General features: G+C 46.6%; 1 protein-coding gene across 3 annotated transcripts in view; it reads right to left on the reverse strand.

Annotated features, from left to right (window-relative positions):
* Positions 1-572: 572 nt before the first annotated feature.
* The window catches only part of LOC140388118 (ATP-binding cassette sub-family C member 9-like), a 299102-nt gene continuing 276834 nt past the window's right edge, over positions 573-22840 (reverse strand). For 2 of the 3 annotated variants that reach the window (XM_072471781.1, XM_072471779.1), the window contains 3 exons: positions 17444-17577; positions 16608-16670; positions 573-5389 (listed from right to left, as the gene is read on the reverse strand). In XM_072471781.1, the coding sequence (XP_072327882.1) occupies positions 5252-5389; positions 16608-16670; positions 17444-17577 (335 nt within the window). In that variant the 3' untranslated portion in view covers positions 573-5251. Of the gene's footprint in view, positions 5390-8843; positions 9021-16607; positions 16671-17443; positions 17578-22840 lie in introns of all 3 variants that reach the window. The other variant, XM_072471780.1, reaches the window with a different exon arrangement.

Raw genomic sequence — 22840 nt, forward strand, 5'->3', positions numbered from 1 at the left:
ACTTTTATTTTGGAACGGCGGAAGCAGCGGAGGAGTTTGCGAAGGCAGAAGGACTGTGGCAGAACTGAGAAATTGAGAAATGGCCATGTGCCGATGTGACCTCATGACTGTATTTTCTTCTTTTTTTGTTTCACTGTGTGCGGGTGTATGGGCTAAAGGAGCCAATGTTGTATATATTTGCACAAGGGAAGTGATGGGACTTTCACCCGAAATGAGGGCTCTTTGGGGTGTAGGTGGATATGCGGGGTTTGTGTGCTAAAAGGGCATTTCTGGGCTTTCCTAGGGCTGGACAAGGGGGCAAGGGACCCGGGTGGGGGCCTCCACGCTGGCCGGTTTAAGCCGGCCAGTGAACGGGAGTGAGGTGGGGGAGGGGCTGCGGCCATCGGAGCCTGACAGAACGGGGTCCGAGTGGTCTAGCCGGGGTGGAAAGTTGGGGGGGAAGGAACTGAGGTTGGGGGGAGGAGTTTTACAAGAGGCAGTGGACGGGAGGAGTTGGAGAGGAGGCGGTGTTTACAACTCTTGGGTATCATGTACGGTACTCTTTCAGAGGTTGGATGGCGTTGAGTGGGGGGGGGGGGGGGGACTCTATAGGTTATTCTCCTTAGTTTTTTGTTTCCACCATGGGAGCGTTTGTTTTATTGGATGCATATATTGACAGGTGGGCCGTTGTTTGGGGTGGTGGGAAGATGGGATCGTTGTTATTGTTAAGGGGATTGATTCTGGATTTGTTACCATTTACTGTTTGTGGGTGGGGTGTAAATTTTGAAGGAAAATATGAAAATGGAGAAAAACATTTTTTTAAAAACTTTTCAATCTTGTTCCTTCAAAACTGATCCTTCACTTTGTCTTTCATAATTTCCGAACCTGGGCTTGGTAAGTAAGGAATTCAATTATTCGGAGCGCGGACTGTTATTGCTTTGAAAGTGTGAGAATACAAGCGATATCAAGGATCTTAAGGAAGGTTTAAAAGTGTGAAGTGAGGGGTCTAGTCAGTTGAGACATGGTAGTGCATGAACAAAAAGTGCATCATGTGGAGTGAGTCAGGAGGCTGAAAGTGACGGGACTAATGGTCAACATCAGGCAGCCACGGCTAATCAACAAAACGGCAATGCCGCTGCAATAAAATGTTGCAACAGTGTTGTGATGCTGTTAAGTCTGAAATGTTAGCTTTGTTTTCCTTTACACGGATGCTGCTCCGTATTCCCCGCATACACTGTGTTTTGCTTTTGTAAGATGTTGTAGCTGTACTAAAGCTATGTGTCTCCTCAATGTGTATACAGTGGACATTCCTGTGATAAGGGATGCATTGCCATCTGAGTCATCATCAGGTGATCTGTCAGGTGATTCTTTGTCCTCTCTGTACATCCATGTGCATATGTATGTGTGCATGTACGTTTGTGTGTGTATGGTCTAGGAAAGCAGCAGACTTAGGAAGTTTCTGAAACAACTGGAAATTAACTTATTTGATATGCTGAAAAGAAAATGGAGAGGGTGCTATTTGTTTGTACTGTAAGCAGATTGGATGATATCCCTGAGGGCAGGCAACACTGTGGGACCCTACCTGCGCAACCCAATTCAATGAAATCGATGAGGAAATCCATGTAGGTTGTGTAGGTAGCAGCACGGGGCAATGCCTGCCCTGAGAGGATCAAATTAAGTATCTGTGGCAATGTTTGAAGCCGCATCACCTGAATGAATTTATCTTTGAACTTACGGCTGAGCTCACTATTTAAGGTGACATCATCACATGGTGGCGGCAGTGGTGGCGATTGTTTAGAGATTTTCACTATTTTGGTGGACATTTGGGCAGCTGGCACAGTTTTTAAAGTTGGTCGAAAGTTAAAGTGTGTACACAACAGTGTCAGATGGTGCTCTATCACCACCTCTGGTTCTCAAAATCCACGCTGCGGAAAAATGGAGGAGATTTTCATGGGCCAGGGAAAACAAAACTTAACCAGGGGTTGAAACAGCTGCAGGTGGTCACATTTAGGAAAGAACAACAATGACCAAGGCACATGGATCCACTGGGTTGTAGGTAGAGACAGGAATAAGATAAAGCTGCTGCTGAGGAATTTCTCTCAGTATTGCCAACCACACAGGAACATTCCTTTTCCGAGTCATTTGCTCAACAGGAGAATGCAACAAACTGGTAAAACATATGACCAGTACAGCACTGCAAAAGCTCACCAGATGTTGTGAGTTCACCATAAATGTTGATAAGATACTCCAAGGCCACCTTGTGTTGGGGACTGCAGAGTCAAGGGTGTGTGAGAAACTGCATTAAAAAACTAATCAAACCTTGTTAAAGGTGGTGAGGTTAGTCAAGCAGTTGCAGTTGGCGTTACAATTCAAAGTCATCAGGGATTTGGGGGGGACAAAAAATTGAGCGCGGTGCGTAAAGGCATGAAATCCAATGGTGCAACAAAGGCAAGCTTCAATAAAATGTGAAAGAATCCCCAAGGACCTGTGAGGGCTGGAACATTTGGTTGAAACATGGGCTCCATGAGAGACAGCTATGCCCAACCTTTGGAAAGATTTGCAACAATTGCAGAAAGGGCAAATATTTAGCAGCAAAATACCATGGAAAAGGATCAACGGATAAACTTAAGGAAACTTTGAATTTGCCTGGTCAGACAGGACAGCATAATTCCCGTGGCAACGACAATCTCGTGGGTCAGTTTGATGCTAGTCGTCTTTAAGAAGAGCTGTACACTCCACATTTGCTTTGATCTGAAAGGCTATTAAGCAATAGCATTATTCTCTGACTACTGAATATGTAAATATAAACCTACATGGTGCCTTCACGATTGTCAGCACAGTTCCCCAAGTAAGCAGCTATTACTACAGCATGAGATTATGACGAGGCTTTAGTGGAGGCTGATCTTTGTGAGTTATGTAACCATGCCCTGTTTGTTGTGTGTGACTATTACAGTGACTCTCTTTAGCTCACTTCTGTTAATATGCACAATGTCTTGAGAGATCTCCAAAAGATATGGGGCTGGATTCGCCAGTCCCCCAGCCGTGTGTTTCTCGGTGGTGGGATTCTCTACTCCTGCAACTTGTCAATGGGATTTCCCATTCAAGCTACCCCAATCAGCTGGGAAACCCGCAGGTGGGGGTGCGCTGCCGGTGGGAACAGGGAATCCCAACAGCTGGAGAATTCTGACTATGTTTTTGAGATTTGGTATATCTGTCCGAGCGATGGATGATCCACAATTTGTATCTGCCAAACTTGCTGTGTTTGTTAATGCATGGGGATTTGAACATGTGATGTAATTACCTCATAGCCGGCAATCTAATGGCAAAACTGAGAATGACACCAAGACTGTGAAGCAAATCCTCTCAAACTGCAATGAGTTTGGTCAATCAGAATTTGTAGCTCTATTAGATTGGTGTGACACACTATGTGAAGGGGGAGGTAGAAAGGTACAAACACAGAGATTTATGACTCCTGAATGCAAGGCCTTGCTTCCCTGTAGCAGGGACTCCCACAGCCTCAACATTCAACTGAAGATGATACTCAGGCGTTTCTCAGAATGGAGCAATGTTAGCAGTATCACCATGATGGGAGTACTAAAGCACGATACACCCTTCAGATAAAGTGCAGATGAGACTGCTAGGCCAGAGTACTTGGAGTGCTGGATTATGCATGAGTGTGCTGCATCCTAAGACTTAAGAAGGGCTGGTTTAGCACACTGGGCTAAATCGCTGGCTTTTAAAGCAGTTCAAGGCAGGCCAGCAGCACGGTTCGATTCCCGTACCAGCCTCCCTGAACAGGCGCCGGAATGTGGCGACTAGGGGCTTTTCACAGTAACTTCATTGAAGCCTACTCGTGACAATAAGCGATTTTCATTTCATTTCAAGTGCAAGTTGGAGACACATAACACCACAAGGAATTGGCGTCAGGTGGTTTATGCTGAGGAGCCACCTGTAAGCAAACTCCGGAGATTGTGTGGACTTTTCTGAACTGTCCACAGTCTCCAAAGCAAATAACGACATCACCCAAAACTCCAGGTAGTCAAACACCAATAAGGAGATATTGCAAAGATGGAAACAGCACCGGCCTCTATCGCAATTGAAGGGCAATTTCTTATTATAGTGCTTATTCATGCTTGTGTGTTTTGTTGTAGTTAAGTTTCAGAGTTTCTCCACGTGTTTTTGTTTAAACTCTAACTTTTTTTTGTTTTTGAGGGAGAGATGTGAGACTCATGTCGCTGTATGTCTGAGGTCTGATTCATTGTCATATGATTTCATCAGGGGGATTCATTTGTTCTTTTTGGGTGAGTGGTCCGAGAAAGCAGCAGACTTGTGGCTTTCCTGCAGCTCCTGAAATACTGCAACTGCAATTATTATTTTATATGCTGAACAAAACCTTGAAACTCTTTCTAACAATGCATAGCTATGCCAACTATTTAAAGGTACATAATCCCATTACATTTGAAGTGGAATGGCCACTGTGGCTGTTTAAAGGTGATCATTTTCAAATACTGCAAATTGGATAATGATGGGTTTGTATCTGGGGTAACATTTCGTCCTTTCCCACTTCGGATCGTCACCGTTTATATTTCTTAAAACAAGGATAGAATGGGGCTACCAGAGCTATTGCTATGGACTTATGTTTAATGTATTTATTTAACCAGGATTGAGTCTGATTTCATTGTCCTGTGCTGCAGCTACTACTGTCCAGAATGAATGTGACATTTTTGATTTCTAAGCCGAGACAATTTTCCCTCGTAATATGCATTCGTGTTCCCAAGTGACTTTATTTTATAACAAAATAAATAAATGAGTATTTGAAACAATATGATCCACAATAGGTATTGAGGCACAAATTCAAACTCGCACTGACCTCGATTACGTTGGCACGGTTGAAATATAAAAGCTATTCTGACATGATGCTGAAATACTTTCTAATCAATACTTCAAAACATATGTACTTCCGAAAAGTTTGAATAAAATTTCATGAACAGAGGTCATTTCCCTGCAATATTGCTTTGTATCCTGTAGCTCATCAAAATTGTAAAAGGTCACTTGTTTGAAGGTTAATGCTTGTGCAAGCTCAAGAATAAAAGGACTCTCCATCAGGTGAGGTGTGACATGCTTTGGGAAATGTTATGACTGAGCTAAAGCAAGACAGCAGTGACTTTGCTATTCTTTCAGACAGTGCATAAAAACACGTTCAGCTTTAAGGAAGACTGTAGTAAACTTGACATTAAAAAACTGTGGTTGCAGGAGGAGAGCTCAGGAAGATTTACATATCAGCCTTAACAAAAGATGCAAAGATGCCACCCTCGTGAGCCAGGAGATTTTCAGGTTTATCATATTCGAGAATGTTCCCCCGTTTCATCACGATAACCATGTCCGCAGTTAGTATAGTGTGTACACGATGCTGTAGGAAGACGAAGAAGATGTACAACAGTTTAGGATGTAGCCCAAGTCCAATAAACTGGCCGAAAATCGACAATGAGCCGCAAAGTGACAGCACTCACTGCTGACCTCGAAGAAAGCTGCCCACAAACATTTAGCAATCTCTGTGCTGTGGATTTCCATTTTCCCAATGTCAGTTTGAACCTGACATCAGGTAAAGCGGGTCCACAGTTGTCCAGCAACAGTGATGTCATGAAGCACTGTGAGCAGCCAATCAGATTGAAGTATTCTTACAAACAGCAAAAGCAGCAGAATACACTGAATTATTCACTTTTAATTTAAAAATTATAAAGAGTAAAATAAAAAAATAGGATATACTTATGGGATTAAGGAGGATGCTGAAATATTATAAACAGTTTAAAAAATTCCGTTCAAAGTTTTTTTAATTGCATTAGAGAATTCCACAAATAAAAAATTAGTTTTTCAGGGCCAGTGAGGCTGTTCACCAATAATCATTGAGTTAGTACACTGCTAAACAGTCAGTTACACCTTGTTCAACAAGGTGAAACTTTTTCAAATCATTTCTCCAGTGAAAGCAAGTTTTCGTCAGTTCAGCGATTTCTACTTTAGTGCTGTATGTGGGTGCTTCAACAGTGCACCTTATGCTGAAGCATAGAACCACTGACAGCAACTTTTAGATTTCCACATTTAGTTGTGCATGTGCAGACTTCAAAAGTTGCTGTCAGTTTCACAGGTATCATGAGAGTGAACACTGACAGTTTTGCCATCATTATTACCCCGTATTCTAGACAATTATTTACAATATGCATTGCAATGGTCAGTTTTAAGTCCCTTACTCATTTTGAAAATGGAACATCTAGGAATAGAATTGGGTTGTTCAGCCCATCAAGCCTGTTTTGCAATTCGAGTATATTATTGCAGTTCTGTATTTCCACCCTACTTACCTGGGCTTAAATGTATTGAAACACTTAAAACACGATTGTGGGAAATGCCTGGACTGTCCAACCAGTTTTACTGTGAGTTAAGGAGGAAAACGCAGCTCATGTATCGACAGTTCACAACAATCACAGATTTGTAAATATTATCAGAAAATGTTAAACTTTTAAGTAGAGGAGCTGAATTTATTTTGCCTGAAACGCTTCCAAGTCACACAGAAAATCTACCTCATGGCAACGTAAGGGCCGACTTTCTCAATGTGCTCTTCTGGCGAGGAACCTTTCTCAGCGGGTGCATACATTGGGGAAACCACAGGGCATGTTCCCTACCCAACGTGAGTGGAAAATCTGAGAGAAGTGCGTCTGCAATTTGCTGACAAGCACTCCCTTGGGGTGAGGCTGGGAGCCAGGAGCAGCATTGGGAAAATTGGTCCCCTTTTGTGCAATTATTCTGTACTTTATGTTTGTTAGTTTCACACCAGGTTAGTGCAGTAATATCTTGGCCCATATACACAAACGTAAGAAGAAATTACAAAATGCTAAGTGACAAAGCTTTATTTTCCTCGTTTGTATTACGAGGCAGAGCCTGTTTGTCGGATAGTTGCAGGGATGCTGCCTCCATTTTCAGACTTGACATCTCTGTGATTTCTCAAGGTATGTTTAGCGGCAGGCCACGCTTACCCCAAAATTGTGTCAATTAGCAAACTTGGTCCTTTAGACTTGATCCACTTATATTTTCCTCTTTTGCTTAAAGAAATATATTTTACCACTTGGAACACTGAGTGCTTCTAATATTATGTGAGCTAGTTTTGTCCAACTCTGGCAAGGCAGCATTTATTGTGCACCCTGAGGGTATTAAGAGTCAGCCACATAGCGTGGGACTGGAACCACATGTGGGTGGCTCAGGTAAGGCCCTTTCTCCTTATCTTCATGAAGCAGGAGGGTTCTTAATGATAATCCAGCAGTTTTTGTGTTTAGTTTCGACTTCCAATTAAGCTGCCAATGGTCAGATTTATTGGAATTCAGTTTCAGTTTGCTATGATGTGATTATTATCAACGTCACAAGTCCAGTTATCAAAACCACTAGGCTACCTTTCCCAACGTTTGCCTGTAATGTTGTAATTTTACACTTCTCGTGCATCAAGATTGGCATGAAACTGCATGAACTGGTCAATACTTCATCCATCAAGCTATGTGTTATCTGAAGACCTTAACTGAAATGTGTCAAGACAGCAGTTACAAATTTAATTTGATAGACCAAGTAATAGAGATTGTTTCAGATGCTTTGTTGAACCTTAATAGTCAGCTGTAATTTGCTCTTTGGTAAAGGGTTTTTAAATTTATTTTGTTTATATACCTTTGGAAAGAAAATAGCCATCATTAGCCATGTAGGTCCATATTGTCCATATCCAGCGTGGCTGATATCCAGCTGCATGTTCATTCAAGAACACGGGATGGCAGTGAGAGGTAAGTCATATGAAAGCCAGTTATGAAATGGGATCTGGTTGGGGCTGCTAACAGAAACCAACTGGAGTTGCCAGCAGGGATTGGACTGGCTCAGGGCTAGGTTCAGGGCTACCTGAATTTGCAAAAGATTTATTTTTATAACTGCAAGGTTCTTGAAATAGCAAATTTTCAATCTAAATGGGAGTTCAGAACTCAATTTCCATTTCCTCCATGTGAAGGTTGCAAAAGATTATTTAAAACGAAACACTGGTCAAAACCTTCACAATCTTTCTAAGTTGACAGAGTTGTGCAGGAAACAATGTTTTTGTCTATTTCCACTTAGAACCTTATTCTGTTTACTGAAGTCTATTTTCTTATTACACTTAGCGCCCAGAGGAAAATACTCCCCCCGGGGGACAAAACACTTGTGAATGTGGGCTCTGCCATGTGAATGCATCAAATAAATGTGAAAGCAGTATAATTAGTTAAATAGTGTTTGCTTACATAAATCACATTTTGCAATCAGCAAGCACGGGTGGAACAAAACAGTTGAAGAGCTGTCAATCTTAAAAAGTTAAGAGCAGATTAATTGAGGAGTCAAACAAATTCCAATCTGCACCGTTTGTGCCTGTGACCAACTTATATTTAGCTTGCAACATGGATGTTTAATAAAGAAGGTATCTGATGTATTATTAATGGCTATAATTAATGCCTGGATAGTCAAATACAAATGGAAATGCTTTCTTTCAATGACTGTGAATATCTGAAATAATATTTGAGGACTCTTTTAAGTTTAGAGGTTAACAGCTCACTTCTTCATGATCAGGTGAGGCTTTGCTTGGCGAACGAAAGTCAAAGCATATTTTGTTTTGCAAATAAAGGTTATTAACCAAGACCTTGAACTACAAAAGCTGCTCAGACCTCAAAGTACAAAAGCTCCGCAACAGCAGCACATCAACTTTGGTACTCGAGACGCAGTAAGCTTGCGTGTTTGTGTGAAGATTTCAGCAGGAAAACAATGAAAGAAGCTCAGAATTGCCATGGCAGATGCCAGTATCCATTAAGTCTACCAACCCAAAAGCTGGACTCTGTGCCAATAGAGTGCACTGGACTCTATCTGCAGGACTTCACCAGAGAGGCAAAGATGCTCTCCTCCTGGGAGAGCAGTTTTGAGGAAGCAGCACACTCCACTAAAATGCCCTCGCAAAAGTCTAACACTAGGTCTGTATCCAGAATGGAAGTCGCCTGATGCTGGAAGGAGAAACAGCAGAGAAAAACAAAAAGTGAACGGTGGAGATGGTGAAGGAGAGAGAGGCGAATAATCATATGAATAGAACTATAAAAGTAAGATTGCCAAAACATGGCAGAAACTTAAAGTGGCAATAAACACAAATGAAAAATCAGTAATGAAAAATCACGGAAAACCATCTGCTTCAGGGGGTCACGGCGATGTCAATCGAGCTGGTCCAACTTGCCGCTTGATTGTGGCTACCGCACTGAGAGAGTGCAGTTTTCTGATTCATTCTGGACTCTAAAGGTCTGCTTCTATTCTGTTGGCCCCATGACATTGACTGACAATGTGGGACTTCTGGTGGGGGCATGTAGGTGGAGGTCGCACGTTGGGTGACTCCTGCTAGAGTCTCTGGATTTTGGACTTTTATGCCCGGTTTCAGGGGTCGTTTGTGGATGAGTTGGTGTGGAAAGTCATAAGGAAGGCAAAGAATGTCGAAGCCCTCCAGAGGAAAGGTGCTGGAAAGAAGGAGCCAGCCAAAGGCCGCCAGCGAGTGTTGCTATGAGTCCTGCAGCAGGAGAGAGGCGGGGGCTGGGTCATCGGGCGGGGGCTGCGGCGTCGTGTGGGGCCGCTCCCCTCACGGTGGAAACTCTGACTGAGGTGATTTCGGTGGAGTTTGAGAGCCTTTTTCAGAGGGAATGATGGCTATGCTGAAAGAATGGGGGGAGGAGGAGATTGCCCAGTAAAGGTGGCAGTGATGAAGACGGTCGGTCGAAGTGCGGGAGCAAGGAGAGAAGTTGAAGGGGGTGGAGGAGGCATTGTTGCAACACAGTGACCAGTTCACCTCGATGGATGAGGAGATGCAGAGGATGGCAGAGGTCAACAAAGGGCTCAGAGCTAAGGTGGAGGACCTGGAGAACAGGTTGAAGAGGCAAAACTTGAGAATTGTGGACCTACCTGAGGAGGTGGAGGGGCAGAGGCCGACCGAGTACTTTGCGGAGTTGATGGTGGAGTTGGAAGAATCCTCCGGCTACGATTTGGACAGGGAACATTGGTTGCTCAGGCCGAAGTCTAAAGCAAGTGAGCCATCAAAGGCATTTATAGTCTGCTTTCAGTTACCACGTGATGGAGAAGGTTTTGAGTCCAAAGGTGTGCAGGTTAGGTGGATTGGCCGTGCTAAATTGCCCCTTCGTGTCCAAGAAAGGTGAGGTGGGGTTATGGGGTTACGGGGATAGGGTGGGTGCGTGGGCTTAAGTAGGGTGCTCTTTCCAAGAGCCGGTGCAGACTCGATGGGCCGAATAGCCTCCTTCTGCACTGTAAGTTCTATGATTCTATGATTCTAATTCTATGATGATTCCTGAGCTGGGCGAAGCGGAGACGAGATGTGAAGTGGGAAGGCGTTGGTATATGAATATACCAAGACCTGATGGCGGGAGGTGGCGAGAAAGCGGACGGCCTTTGGAAGGCCTTTGGTGAGGGCGGCATTGTATGGCAGCGGAGTGAGATTTGGAGTGTTCAACCCTGCGAAGTTGAGAGTGACTCACAATTCGAGGGATTTTTATTTTGAGATGGTGGAGATGGCGGAGGCGTTTATTAAGGCTGAAGGACTGGGACTGAGATGAGAGGTGAGATTTGGATTTGGTTGGTGGGGACGGGGATGGTGTTTTTCTTATTGAGGGTTTTCCATTTGATTGGGGTTTGTTTTCTGTCTCTTGAATGGGGGGGGGGGGTTTGTTGACATGTGTTTTGGGTTTTGGTTTTCCTTTTTCCTCATGGGTGCGGTACCGTATTGTTTCTTGGCTTATGGGAGGTGGGGTTTTGGGCATGTGGGGCCGGGTTACTGAGGAGGAGGAATGGGGGTCCCTGGCAGGGGTCAGAACCTACGTTGGTTAGTGAACAGGAGTGTGGTGGGGGGGGGAGGAGCCTTCGTTGTTGGAGCCTGGTCGAACAGATTTTGAAGGACCCAGGAGGTGTGAATGGTGGGGGGGGGGGGGGTAGGGGATCGATACTGGGTGAGGTGTTTGCAAGAGGAAGTGGATGGGGGGATACTGGGAGGGGGTGGAGGGGTTCGATAGGAACAAAGGGATGGGGTGGGACTTGCCGGATGGGCAGGATCTGGAGTAATGGTGATGGTGGACATGCGGAGCTGGAGAGGGTGAGAAACCCCCGGTAAGAATGGTGATATGGAACGTGAGTGGGTTAGGTGATGCAGATGAAGAGAAGGAGAGCTTTTGCACACTTGAAGAGTTTAAAAGCTGATGTGGGGATGCTGCAAGAGTCCCATCTGAGGGTGAAGGACTAGATGAGGCTTAGGAAGGGCTGGGTGAGCCTGGTGTTTCTTTCGGGGTTCAAAAGTAGGGCTCGGGGGTTGGCCATCTTGGTGGGCAAGAGGGTAAGGTTTCAGATGGTGGTGGCTGATCAGGGGGGCAGGCACGTGATAGTGACGGCAGGTACACAATAGTGACGGTAGGTACGTGATAGTGATGGGTGCATTGGAGGGGAGAATGGTGGCATTGGTAAACGTCTATAGCCCCAATTGGGACAATGGGGGTTCGTGAAGAGTACATTGGGTACCAATTCGGATCTGGATACCCATGAGCTGATGGTAGGGGGTGTTTGGAACATAGTACTGGAACCGAGGGTGGACAGGTCCCAGCCGCGACCGCTGACCCAGTTGGCGCAGGCAGGGTTTATAACTGAAATGGAGGGAGTGGACCCGTGGAGATTTTTACACTAAAGGGATCAGGAGTATTCGTTTTTCTCCCTGGTACACAAGGTGTTTTTGAGCATTGACTTCTTTGTGGTCGGAAAGGCTCTGTTGGCCAGAGTTAACAGGCCGAAGTATTCGGCAATTGTGATTCTGGATCAAGCTCCGCATTGGATGGATGTGGTATTGGAGAAGGGGGCAGCCCAGAGGTTTGGGGGGAGAATGGATGTGGGGTTACTGGCGGATCGGAGCTTCTGTGACAAGATAGGGAAGGTTATTGAGGAATATGTAGGGTTTAATTTCACGGGGGAGATCTCATAGTCGTTGGTCTGGGAGGCTCTGAAGGTGGTGACACACACATAACGATATACAAACAAGCAGCTAATGGACACAGAGAACAGGACATGACCAATAAGCAGGCAGGACACTCAGGGGTGGGATCTGACTATAAAAGGCACGAGGCACTCACACTCCGCCTCTTTCCACTGATGAACATCTAGAGAGTCAGTCAAGGGTGTTGTTATAATCTCACGCCTCCACCACATGGCTAATAGCTAGTCTGGTTCAGTCAGACAGAGTAACCACACTTAAGTTAGCAGAGAGTCGAACTCACAGAGAATTGTGCTAACTGTGCTATTAGTTCAATAAACCAGATTGAACTAACTTCAAGGTCTGGAGTATCTTTCTGATCTAAGCTGCATCCAGTTACAGCCAGTGTTAGACCAGTGTACCTAACAACTACTGGGCACGCATGCCTGCAAAAAGCTAAACCTGGTGCAGCGGGTTTATTCAACGACATCCTCCAACGTGGATCTTCAAGCTGGCATTGACGACATCCTCGCTCAGTATCCAGATGTGTTTGATGGGATGGGCACTTTGCCATATTGGTACAACATCCTACTGTGACCTGATGCCAAGCCAGTGGTCCATGCACCACGCCGGGTCCCGGCTCCGCTGAAGGAGTGCCTGAAGGAACAGCTCAAGGAGCTGCAGCATCAGGGGATCATTTCCAGGGTAACCGAACCGACTAACTGGGTCAGCTCGATGGTGGTGGTTAAAAAACCCTCTGGAGACCTGCGCATCTGCATTGATCCCAAGGATCTCAACCAGAATTTAATGCGTGAACACTACCCCATCCTGAAGCGGGAGGAACTCACCAGTGAGATGGCACATGCACGGTTTTTCACGAAGTTTGATGCGTCAAATGGATTCTGGCAAATCCAGCTGGATGAGTCCAACAGAAGGCTCTGCATCTTCAACACACCGTTTGGCAGGTACTGCTATAACCATATGCTGTTCGGCATCGTCTCGGCCTCGGAGCTATTTCATCGCATCATGGAGCTGATGATGGAGGGCATCGAAGGGGTTCGTGTGTACGTGGACGACGTCATCATATGGTCCACGACCCCTGACGAGCATGTTTCCCGTCTCCAGCAGGTATTCCGCCGTGTCCATGCCAATGGCCTGAAGCTGAACAGGGCCAAATGTTGCTTTGGCATGCCGACACTCAAGTTCCTAGGTGACCAGATCTCTCAGCAGGACGTGTGCCCCGACACAGACAAGGTCAAGGCCATCGCAGCCATGAAGGTCCCGAAAGACAAGAAGGCGGTATTGCGCTTCCTGGGCATGGTCAATTTTCTGGGTAAGTTCATTCCAAACATGGCCTCACACACCACGGCCCTACGAAACCTAGTGAAGAAGTCCACTGCCTTCGAGTGGAAGACAGCCCATCAGGCAGAGCGGTTGGAGCTGAAAGCCAAGCTCACCACTGCATCCGTATTGGCATTTTTCGACCCAGACAGGGAAACAAAGTTCTCAACAGATGCGAGCCAGGATGGCATCGGTGCGGTCCTGCTGCAACGCGATGACACTTCATCCTGGGCACCGGTTGCCTACGCATCAAGGGCAATGACGCCCACCGAACAAAGGTATGCACAAATCGAGATGGCATGCCTGGGGCTTCTCAATGGCATTCTCAAGTTTCCCGACTATGTGTACGGCCTGCCGACATTCACAGTCGAGACAGGTCATAGGCCCCTGGTCCACATTATCCACAAGAACCTTAATGACATGACGCCTCGGCTGCAGCGCATCCTCCTCAAACTCAGGAGGTACGACTTTGACCTGGTCTACGCGCCTGGCAAGGAGTTCATCATTGCCGATACACTGTCCCGCTCCATCACCGTGCCTAGTGAACCACCGAACGTCACCCGGCAAATTGAGTCACAGGTTGAGTCACAGGTGCAGCTGTGTGCTAGCACCCCCCTCCGACATCAGATGAGAAGGTGATTCGTATCCGTGAGGAGACAGCTAATGATCTCCTCTTGCAATGTGTTATGCAATACCTGGCAAAAAGGGCAGTGCCCTCAATTTTTCAATATAAAGGACTGACCTGATGGCGGTTAATGGTATCCTCCTCAAACTGGACTGGATTGTAATTCCACACAGTCTCCAGAGCTTGGTGCTCCGTCAAATCCATGAGGGCCACCTGGGTGTGGAAAAGTGCAGATGCAGAGCCAGGCAGGCAGTCTGCTGGCCCGGGATCAGCCAGGACATCGCGAACATGGTCCTTAACTGTGCGACCTGTCAACGCTTCCAGCTAGCGCAGAGTAAGGAGACACTTCAGCAGCATGAAATCAAAACCTCTCCGTGGTCCAAGGTTGGCATCGACCTCTTTCATGCAAATGGTCGTGATTACGTGTTAATCATTGATTACTTTTCCAATTAACCTGAAGCTGTGAAGCTCTCAGACCTCACATCTCGGACCGTCATCAAGGCCTGTAAGGAGATGTTCTCCAGGCATGGTATCCCACTCACTGTCATGAGCGACAATGGCCCGTGCTTCTGCAGCCATGAATGGTCTCTGTTTGCCCAGTCGTATGAGTTCAAACACGTAACTTCAAGCCCACACTATCTGCAGTCAAACGGAAAAGTTGAGAAAGGGGTGCACATAGTGAAGCAGCTCATCTGCAAGGCCGCGGATTCTGCGTCTGACATTCACCTTGTGCTGCTTGCGTACAGGGCGACCCCACTGTCCACTGGCATGTCACCGGCTCAACTCCTGATGAACAGAGCCTGCGAACGGCATTTCCAGCCATACACGTGCCCAACCTGGATCACCTCCTGGTGCTGCAAAAGGTGCAGCAAATCCGAGACCGGCCAAAACAGGGCTATGATGCTCATGCCCCCGATTTGCCAGTGTTATCCCCGTCAGACACTGTTCAGGTCAAGATCCCTGATGGAGGCTGGTCAGCTCCAGCTGTCGTTGTTCGACAGGCTGCCCCCCCGCTCGTATGTTGTGCGTCTGGCTGATGGTTCTGTTGTGCGACGAAACAGACGGGCACTGCGCAAAGTTGCCTGCCCGCAACCACATTCTTCTCCGTTTCCTTCTGTTGTTTTGCCACCTCCTGATACCTCGACTCACGAGGCCACCAGTCAGTCTTCAATCCCGCCCATCAAGGCGCTGTCGTCCCCACCACCACCTCTCCAGCGGTCGACCAGGATCAGACGCAAGCCACAGAGACTGGACTGATGAACATTTGTTCTGTTTGCTATGTTCTGTGTTCTCGCATTAGACAGCTGTTTTCACATGTACATATGTTCACATCCACTGCATGTATATTTGTTAATAGTGGCCTATTCTTGTAAAAACGTTCACATGTGTCATCCAAACATTAAAAAAAGGGGGAGATGTCATGATATGCAGACACACACATAACGATATACAGGCAAGCAGTTAATGGACACAGAGAACAGGACATGACCAATAAGCAGGCAGGACACTCAGGGGTGGGATCTGACTATAAAAGGCACGAGGCACTCACACTCCACCTCTTTCCACTGATGAACATCTAGAGAGTCAGTCAAGGGTGTTGTTACAATCACACACCTCCACCACGTGGCTAAGAGCTAGTCTGGTTCAGTCAGACAGAGTAATCACACTTAGGTTAGCAGAAAGTCGAACTCACAGAGAACTGTGCTAACTGTGCTATTAGTTCAATAAACCTGATTGAACTAACTGCAAGGTCTGGAGTATCTTTTTTATCTAAGCTGCATCCAGTTGCAGCCAGTGTTAGACCAGTGTACCTAACACGACAGTGGTGCGGGGGACAGTGATCTCGATTAAGGCTAAGATGGATAAGGGAGGAGAGGGAGGAACGCTGACGATTGATGGAGGAGACTTTGGAGGTGGATGGGAGGTACGCAGAAGACCTGGACCCGAATTTCCTAGCAAAGAGGAGGGAGTTGCAGCGGAGGTTTGACCTATTGTCCATGGGGAAAGAGGTACGTCAGCTGGGAAGGGCGAGGGAGGCTGTTTATGAGTAGGGGAGAAGGCAGTATGTATGCTGGCAGGTCAGCTCTATAGGGGGAGTTAGTGGTGGCTCTGGAACAGATTAATAAGTGTCGGTGATTAGCACAGATTAATAAGTGTCGGCACAGTGATTAGCACTGCTGCCTCACAGTGCCAGGGACCCGGGTCCAATTCGGGCCTTGGGTGACTATGTGAAGTTTGCATTTCTCCTAGTGTCTGCGTGAGTTTCCTCAGAGTGCTCCAGTTTCCTCCCACATGCCAAAGATGTGCAGGTTCAGTGGATTGGCCATGATAAATTGACCCTTAGTGTCCAAAAGGTTAGGTGGGATTATGGATTGGCCGGGGAAGTGGCTTAGGTAGGGTTCTCTTTCAGAGAGACAATGTAGACTCGATGGGCCGAATGGCCTCCTTCTGCACTGTAGTGATTCTATGATTCCATGAATGCTAAAGAACAAAACTGTAAACTTCAAATTTCCAAAAATATTCAAAAAGCAGCAACAGTCAATCTTTCATTAATGCGAAATAAAAATATGAAGATGAATATAAATTACAATAACACCAATACTCAACATCATCACTTGTACTTACTGCGATCGTCACCACGGTACAATTAGCAAAGGCAGTCATTACTACTTTCTGCAAAATGCTCTCCTGGAAAAGAAGGACAGAGTTAGCAATTACAAAGAATTAGTTGAGAACTGCCCAAACTTAGCCTAACTGTAAAGTTGTACAGAAATTTTTCTTTCAAAGAAACATGAGTTTTCTGGTGGCATTGGAAGACTGGAGTTGGGTCTTCACCACTGTTAGGTTTTTCCAGTGATTGCAATTCCAGGAATTGCTCTCGAGTGCAGGTCCGTTTACAAAAAGCAAAAACAGATCGGAGCCAGGCGGCCCCAGGTGAATCTTGCTGTTGGCTGGTTTCCACAATGCAAGCTATCCATTCCTTGGTATAGTTCCCTGGTGTAGGCCAACTCTTACATTGGTTTGGAGCTGTGGCCCAACCCTTTCTCTGTAGGTTGCATAGGAACATTATGTCGATATGTGCAATAAGACATTTAAAAGGAGAACACATCTAAGGAAAGCGGAATACTTTAAACAATTCCACTCTCCAACATTTTCCTTCTCTTTTAAATACAGAGAAAACAACAAAATATGGAGGGCGGGATTCTCCGGTCACCGTGTTTCTTGGCTGCGCGCCATTTGCTGGCAGCGGGATTCTCTCTTCCTGCTACTTGTCAATGGGATTTCCCATTGAAGCCAGCCGACGCTTCCGGGAAACCCATGGGTGGTGGTGCTCTGCCCGTGGGAAAAGAGAACCCCAATGGCAGGAGAATTGCGGCCATAATTTGTGGACTTTTGAGACTTCACGCAGAAGCTATGTCTTGTACTGTCTGAGAGTAAAATGCTGGTCTAGCTGAACTTACTGTGGCCATGTCAATGGAAGCTGTAGCCTCATCCATGATCAAAATGCTGCTCTTCCGTACAAAGGCTCGGGCTAAACTGAAGAGCTGTCTCTGTCCAACGCTGAAGTTTTCTCCACCTTCAGTTACCATGGCATCTGCAAAAAGGCGTATTCAAACTCCATAACTTGTTGGCCGTTCATTGGTTGCTAATACACAAATGATAGTGTCGGCAATTTACTCTGTTTTGAAAGGCTTCCCATGGTAAGGAATAGCTTGTATTTACACAGCTGACCAATTGTGACTACTCAGTGTCAAAAATGAATGACTTTTGAATTGTGGTCACTGGCATATGGGCCAATGCATCAGACAACCATAGAATGAGATAAATGCACAATTGGATTAATATTGGCCAGGACGCTGGGAGAGTTCCATTGCTGGAGGCCATGGGATCTTCTATGTTCACTTGAACAGGCAGAGTGGACCTCATTTAAAATGTAACCTGGACGATACAACTCTGGCAGCACAGCACTCCCCTCAGTACTTCACTGGAGTCTCTGCCTAGATTCTGTGCTCAGGTCTATACAGTACGTAAAGTTGTATTGTTTCTGTGATCCAGGACAGTACGTAAAGTTGTATTGTTTCTGTGATCCGGGACAATATATTGTTATCCTTATTGAATAATAAAGAATCATGGGAATAAAGAATGATACAGCACAGATGGGTGTCATTGAGTCCATCGTGCCTTTGTCAATCAATCCCACCATTCAGCTCTTACCCCATAGTCCTATTGATTCAATTCTCTCTTGAATATTACAATTGAATCTACTTTCGCTGCCCTTTCTCATTATTGCCAAATAGAATCTCACTTTCTCACATACATTTTGGGTGGAATTATCCATTCCAGCGGCTAAATGCCGGCGCCAACGGAGAATCCGTGGGTGGTTCACGCCAGAAAAATTGGCGTGAACCGCTAAACGATTCCAATACCGGTGAGGGGCTAGTACCAGCGGCACATGAACTACCCGCGCATCGCACAGAAAGCGGCCGGAGAATTAGCGGGTCCCGCGCCGCACTTGTGCAGGGCTGATGGCCTGCACCGGTTGCGCCGGAAAAAATGGCGTTAGTCGTTTTGGGACCCTAACCCGCCCATCCCGACCGCACAGCTCACCCCCTGGCCGCCCCCCACCAGTTCCCCCAGCCCGAGCAGAAGCCTCCCCGGCTAGCGGCACGGATCCTGGATGCGTCTGGTGGCATTGGACACTTTCCGCAGCCACAAAGCCAGGTTCCCGGCTGCTGGGACCACATGAAGCCCCAACGTTGGGAACTCGGCCCATCGGGGGTGGAGCATCGCGGGTGGGCTGGCTGAAGATTCGCCAACGGTCTTTTGTCTGCGTGCAATCCGCGTCCCGATGACGCCGATTTGGAGGGGGGCGGAGAGTCGCGAATCAGCATCAAACCGGCACCTGGCCCCAATCAGGTGCTGGAAGCCATTCTCCACCCGATCGCCAAACCCGATTTCGGCATCGGGCTACAGAGAATTCCGCCCGTTATCTTTGTTGATTCAGTTTATTACTCATTTTCTAGCTATCGAAAAGTGTAAAATTGGCAGACTAAGGAATGGGTCTACTCAATGATATGGAAAATCAGGCATGATGCAACAGATTGCTGATTCCAAAGGTGCAAATTTCACATTAAGGGCATGAGATTCACACATGAAGAATAGTCATTTCAGTGAGATAACAGAGCCTATAGTATGTAGTACAGTAATATGCAATATCGCACATAGGATAGCAGTGTGAGTCATATATGAGTAAAAACAGATATCAACAGAAGAATTCGGAGCAGGAATAGGCCACTCAGTCCTTTGAGCCTGCTCTGCCATTCAATAAGATTATTACTGATCTGTACACAATCTCAACTCCACATTGCCGCCTACCCTTGACAACCTATCAGCCCCTTGCTGATCCAGCATTTATCTAGCTCTGCTCATGGGCGCCATGGTTCGATCCCGGTCCTGGGTGACTGTCCGTGTGGCGTTTGCACATTCTCCCAGTGTCTGCGTGGGTTTCCTCCGGGTGCTCCGCTTTCCTCCCACAGTCCACAGTCCAAAGATGTGGAGGTTAGGCGGATTGGCCATGATCAATGCGTGGGGTTATGGGGACAGGCTGAGGAGTGGACCTGGTGCTCTTTCAGAGGATCGGTGCACACTTGATGGGCCGAATGGCCTCCTTCTGCACTGCAGGGATTCTATGTAGGCTCGGCTTCCACTGACTTTTGAGGAAGAGAGCTCCAAAGACCCATGACCCTCTGAGTGAACAGATTTATCCTCATCTCTGGGTTCTAGACCCCTAGTTTTAGATTATTCCACAAGAGGAGACATCCTCTCCACATCCACCCTGTCAAGATCCCTCAGGATCTTATATGTGTCAGCCAAGTCACTATTTCTTAGTTTAAAAATAAGATGTTACTATTGGAACAAGGAACATAATCCGTATCAAGCACTCAATGTCAGAAACAAGTACTTTCAGACCAAGTATGACATTATGATGTGCAGAGTAAAATCTGCTTTGCATTGGCCAAACAACATGTCATCCCCAAAATCAGAATAGTGCCCTCTACTGCTTCATTGCAGCATATTTTCCAATTTTCAAGCAAGCCATATGAAGTTTGAGGGCTGAATCTTTCAGCCTCCATAAGGACAGGAACAATGGTCAAGGATTGGGGAGGGTGGGGTCTGAAAATACCATGGGGTGGAAAAGCAGGAGGCATAGCTAACAATCAAATTGTGTGATTATCTGTCCAAAAGGAGGACTCCAGTCAGCAATGGAGGCCCGACTGTCAGATTTTCAGCCCAGTGGCAATGAGGGGGCAACACCCTCTGCAGAAAGGGCAGAGCAAAGAGGGCCAGGAGTGGAGGCCTAACCCTCAACACAGGATCTAACACTAAAGACGGAGCTACATGGAGCTGACTGATACCCAGTGCTCGTGGTGACTGTGACTCATCAGGCAGATTGTCACAACCATCTGTGGCGTTGTCCCTGAAGACTTCCATAGCACTGATCATGAATCTCCGCCAGTAGCCGTCACGGTCAGCGTGAACCTCCTAGCTCATTCCCTGGATTAGCTGTACACCTTGGTGGCATCTTGCAAGCAATTGCCCACCACTGCATCTCATTGTTCACTGCTAACCCCCTTTCTAGGGTTGGACAGTACATTCATTTCGCAAATGGCGTGGCCTTGTAGGGACAGAGGGCATTGGGTTTTGCTGCTGTTGCTGGATTTCTCACGTTCAGGGCATTATCGACTGCACCCAAGTGGCCATCAAGATACCGGGTGACTGGTCAGTTAGGTCCATTATGGAGGGATTCCATCCTCTCAACGTCTAACTTGGGCTGCGTCCACAAAAAGAGCTTTCTCCATGTGTGAGCCTGCTTTCCTGGCAGTTGCCATGACTCCTTGATCCTCCACCAGTCCAGGCTGTTTCAAGCCTTCAGTCCAATCACCAATGTCCTCGGATGGATGCTAGGGGACAAGAGGAATTCCTTGAGATGGCTACTCAACCCTCGATGAGAACCCTAGACAGAGGCACAGTGGATATACAACCAATGCCACCTGCTGAGCAGGCCTACCATTCAGCAGCATTGGGTTTCTGAAGATGAAATTCCAGTGCTTGAATCTGGCAGATGGCGCCATACAGAACCTTCCTGCCAGGACCTTGGGTGCTATGCTCTTCTTAACATGGTCCTCCAGAAAGGTGTGGATCTTGAGGAAATTAAGGCCCTTGAAGGAGAGAGCTCATCGGGGTGGGGGGAGGGGGAGGGGGGTGGGTGAGCAGGACGTGAGAGAGGAGGAGGTGGAGTTTGAGGGAGATGATGCTGAAAGGATATCAACACTGCACAATCAGGTGGCTCAGCACAGTTCTTTGTAAGAGGGACACAAGGGGATGCCATGAATCTCATAGAATGTTTCAACTGAGCCACTCTGACCCAGGTTTGAGGGCATGGCATGGTAGACAACCTGAGCTCCCTATATTAAATGTGCTTGGAAGATGCAGCCTGGAGTATCTCATTTGCTAAATGAAGAAATCACATCTGTCCAGAGCCCTTGCCCTCACTGCAGAGGGCCCCCGTTACCTCGTACCATACTTCCTGTCAAGGCAGCTATAAAAGGAGGCCCAGACCTCAGGCTTAATGTGTCATTCTTCTTACAGTTCAAGTTGAGGAAAATCATAGACACAGACAGTGAGAAGACACACAGTGACCCACTTAGTGCTCCATATCATGTGGCGGCCTCCTTCCTGCCGGGGAGAGGGCAACCCTCCTCTCCCTCAGCCTCCAAAACTAGATCCAGATTGGCATTGATGTTGGGGGGATGAGAGGGAGCCCTGGCCCGGGTGCAGGCCTCTGCCTCCCCATATCATACCTCCAGTTCTGTGGAAGGCACAATCAGCAGATTTCTCCATTCGCGCAACCAGCAGACTCAGAGATGGCTGCTGTGGGGGTGTCTAAATCACTTCACACTTCATCTGACCTGCCTCTGTTCAAGAGTTCCACTGGCCCCAATTGGACAGGCAAACTGCCTTTGTGTCAATGAAGGGTTTCAATCTCTCGGAAATCTTTAACATCAATCTGCTTTCCACCAGACCCGAAAACAATCTCAACTCCCTTTATCCGCCAGGGTGGCAAGAATTCAGCCTGCAGAGTGTGACGCCAGCAATTACTGCTAAATTAGGAGCAGTTCTGAGCTGTCGGCCAATGCCTCTTCTGAACCTGACGCTCAGATTTTTTCTACTTTGCATGTGGAGTTCATTAGCACAATGTGCAGAATCCAAAGGTCAGGAATTCCCTCCCCGAATCTCTTCTCCTCTCCACACGTCCGTCTCTACTTTAAAATACTGTTTAAAATTCACATTCCCAACTGTCCCTTATGCTTCTTCTTTGGCTTGATGACCATTTCCATCTGGCAGTGTTCCAGTGAAGCACCTTGGGATGTTTTACTACATAAAAGGTGCTATATAAATGCAACATGTTGTTGTTACGAACAGACCTTAACTTATTCTGCGTGAATGAAAATAACATTAAACATATTAGTATACAATAATGATTACATAAGTTTGTTATTCATTTTAACCTTTCACTAAGAAGGAGCATGAGAGAGAAAGAGAGAAACATCACTTGCTAAAAATCCTAAGAAAAATATCATCCAGGTTACTTGTTGGTATCTTTGATGATTAAGCCTTTACTTTGGTTCCATGATAGCAAAGGGTTAAAATGAAGCAGCAAAGTCAGTGAAGGGGCACTCTGTGGCCTCAAAAACCTATCGCTCCAACAGGGAGAATTTATGTCCTGTGAAAACAATGGGCAAGTGAAGGAAAAAGCCTACTTCGCCAAGACTATTTCCCGGATCATACGTATATAA

The sequence above is a fragment of the Scyliorhinus torazame genome, chromosome 13, assembly GCF_047496885.1.
Source record: "Scyliorhinus torazame isolate Kashiwa2021f chromosome 13, sScyTor2.1, whole genome shotgun sequence".
In the NCBI taxonomy this organism is placed as follows: Eukaryota; Metazoa; Chordata; class Chondrichthyes; order Carcharhiniformes; family Scyliorhinidae; genus Scyliorhinus; species Scyliorhinus torazame.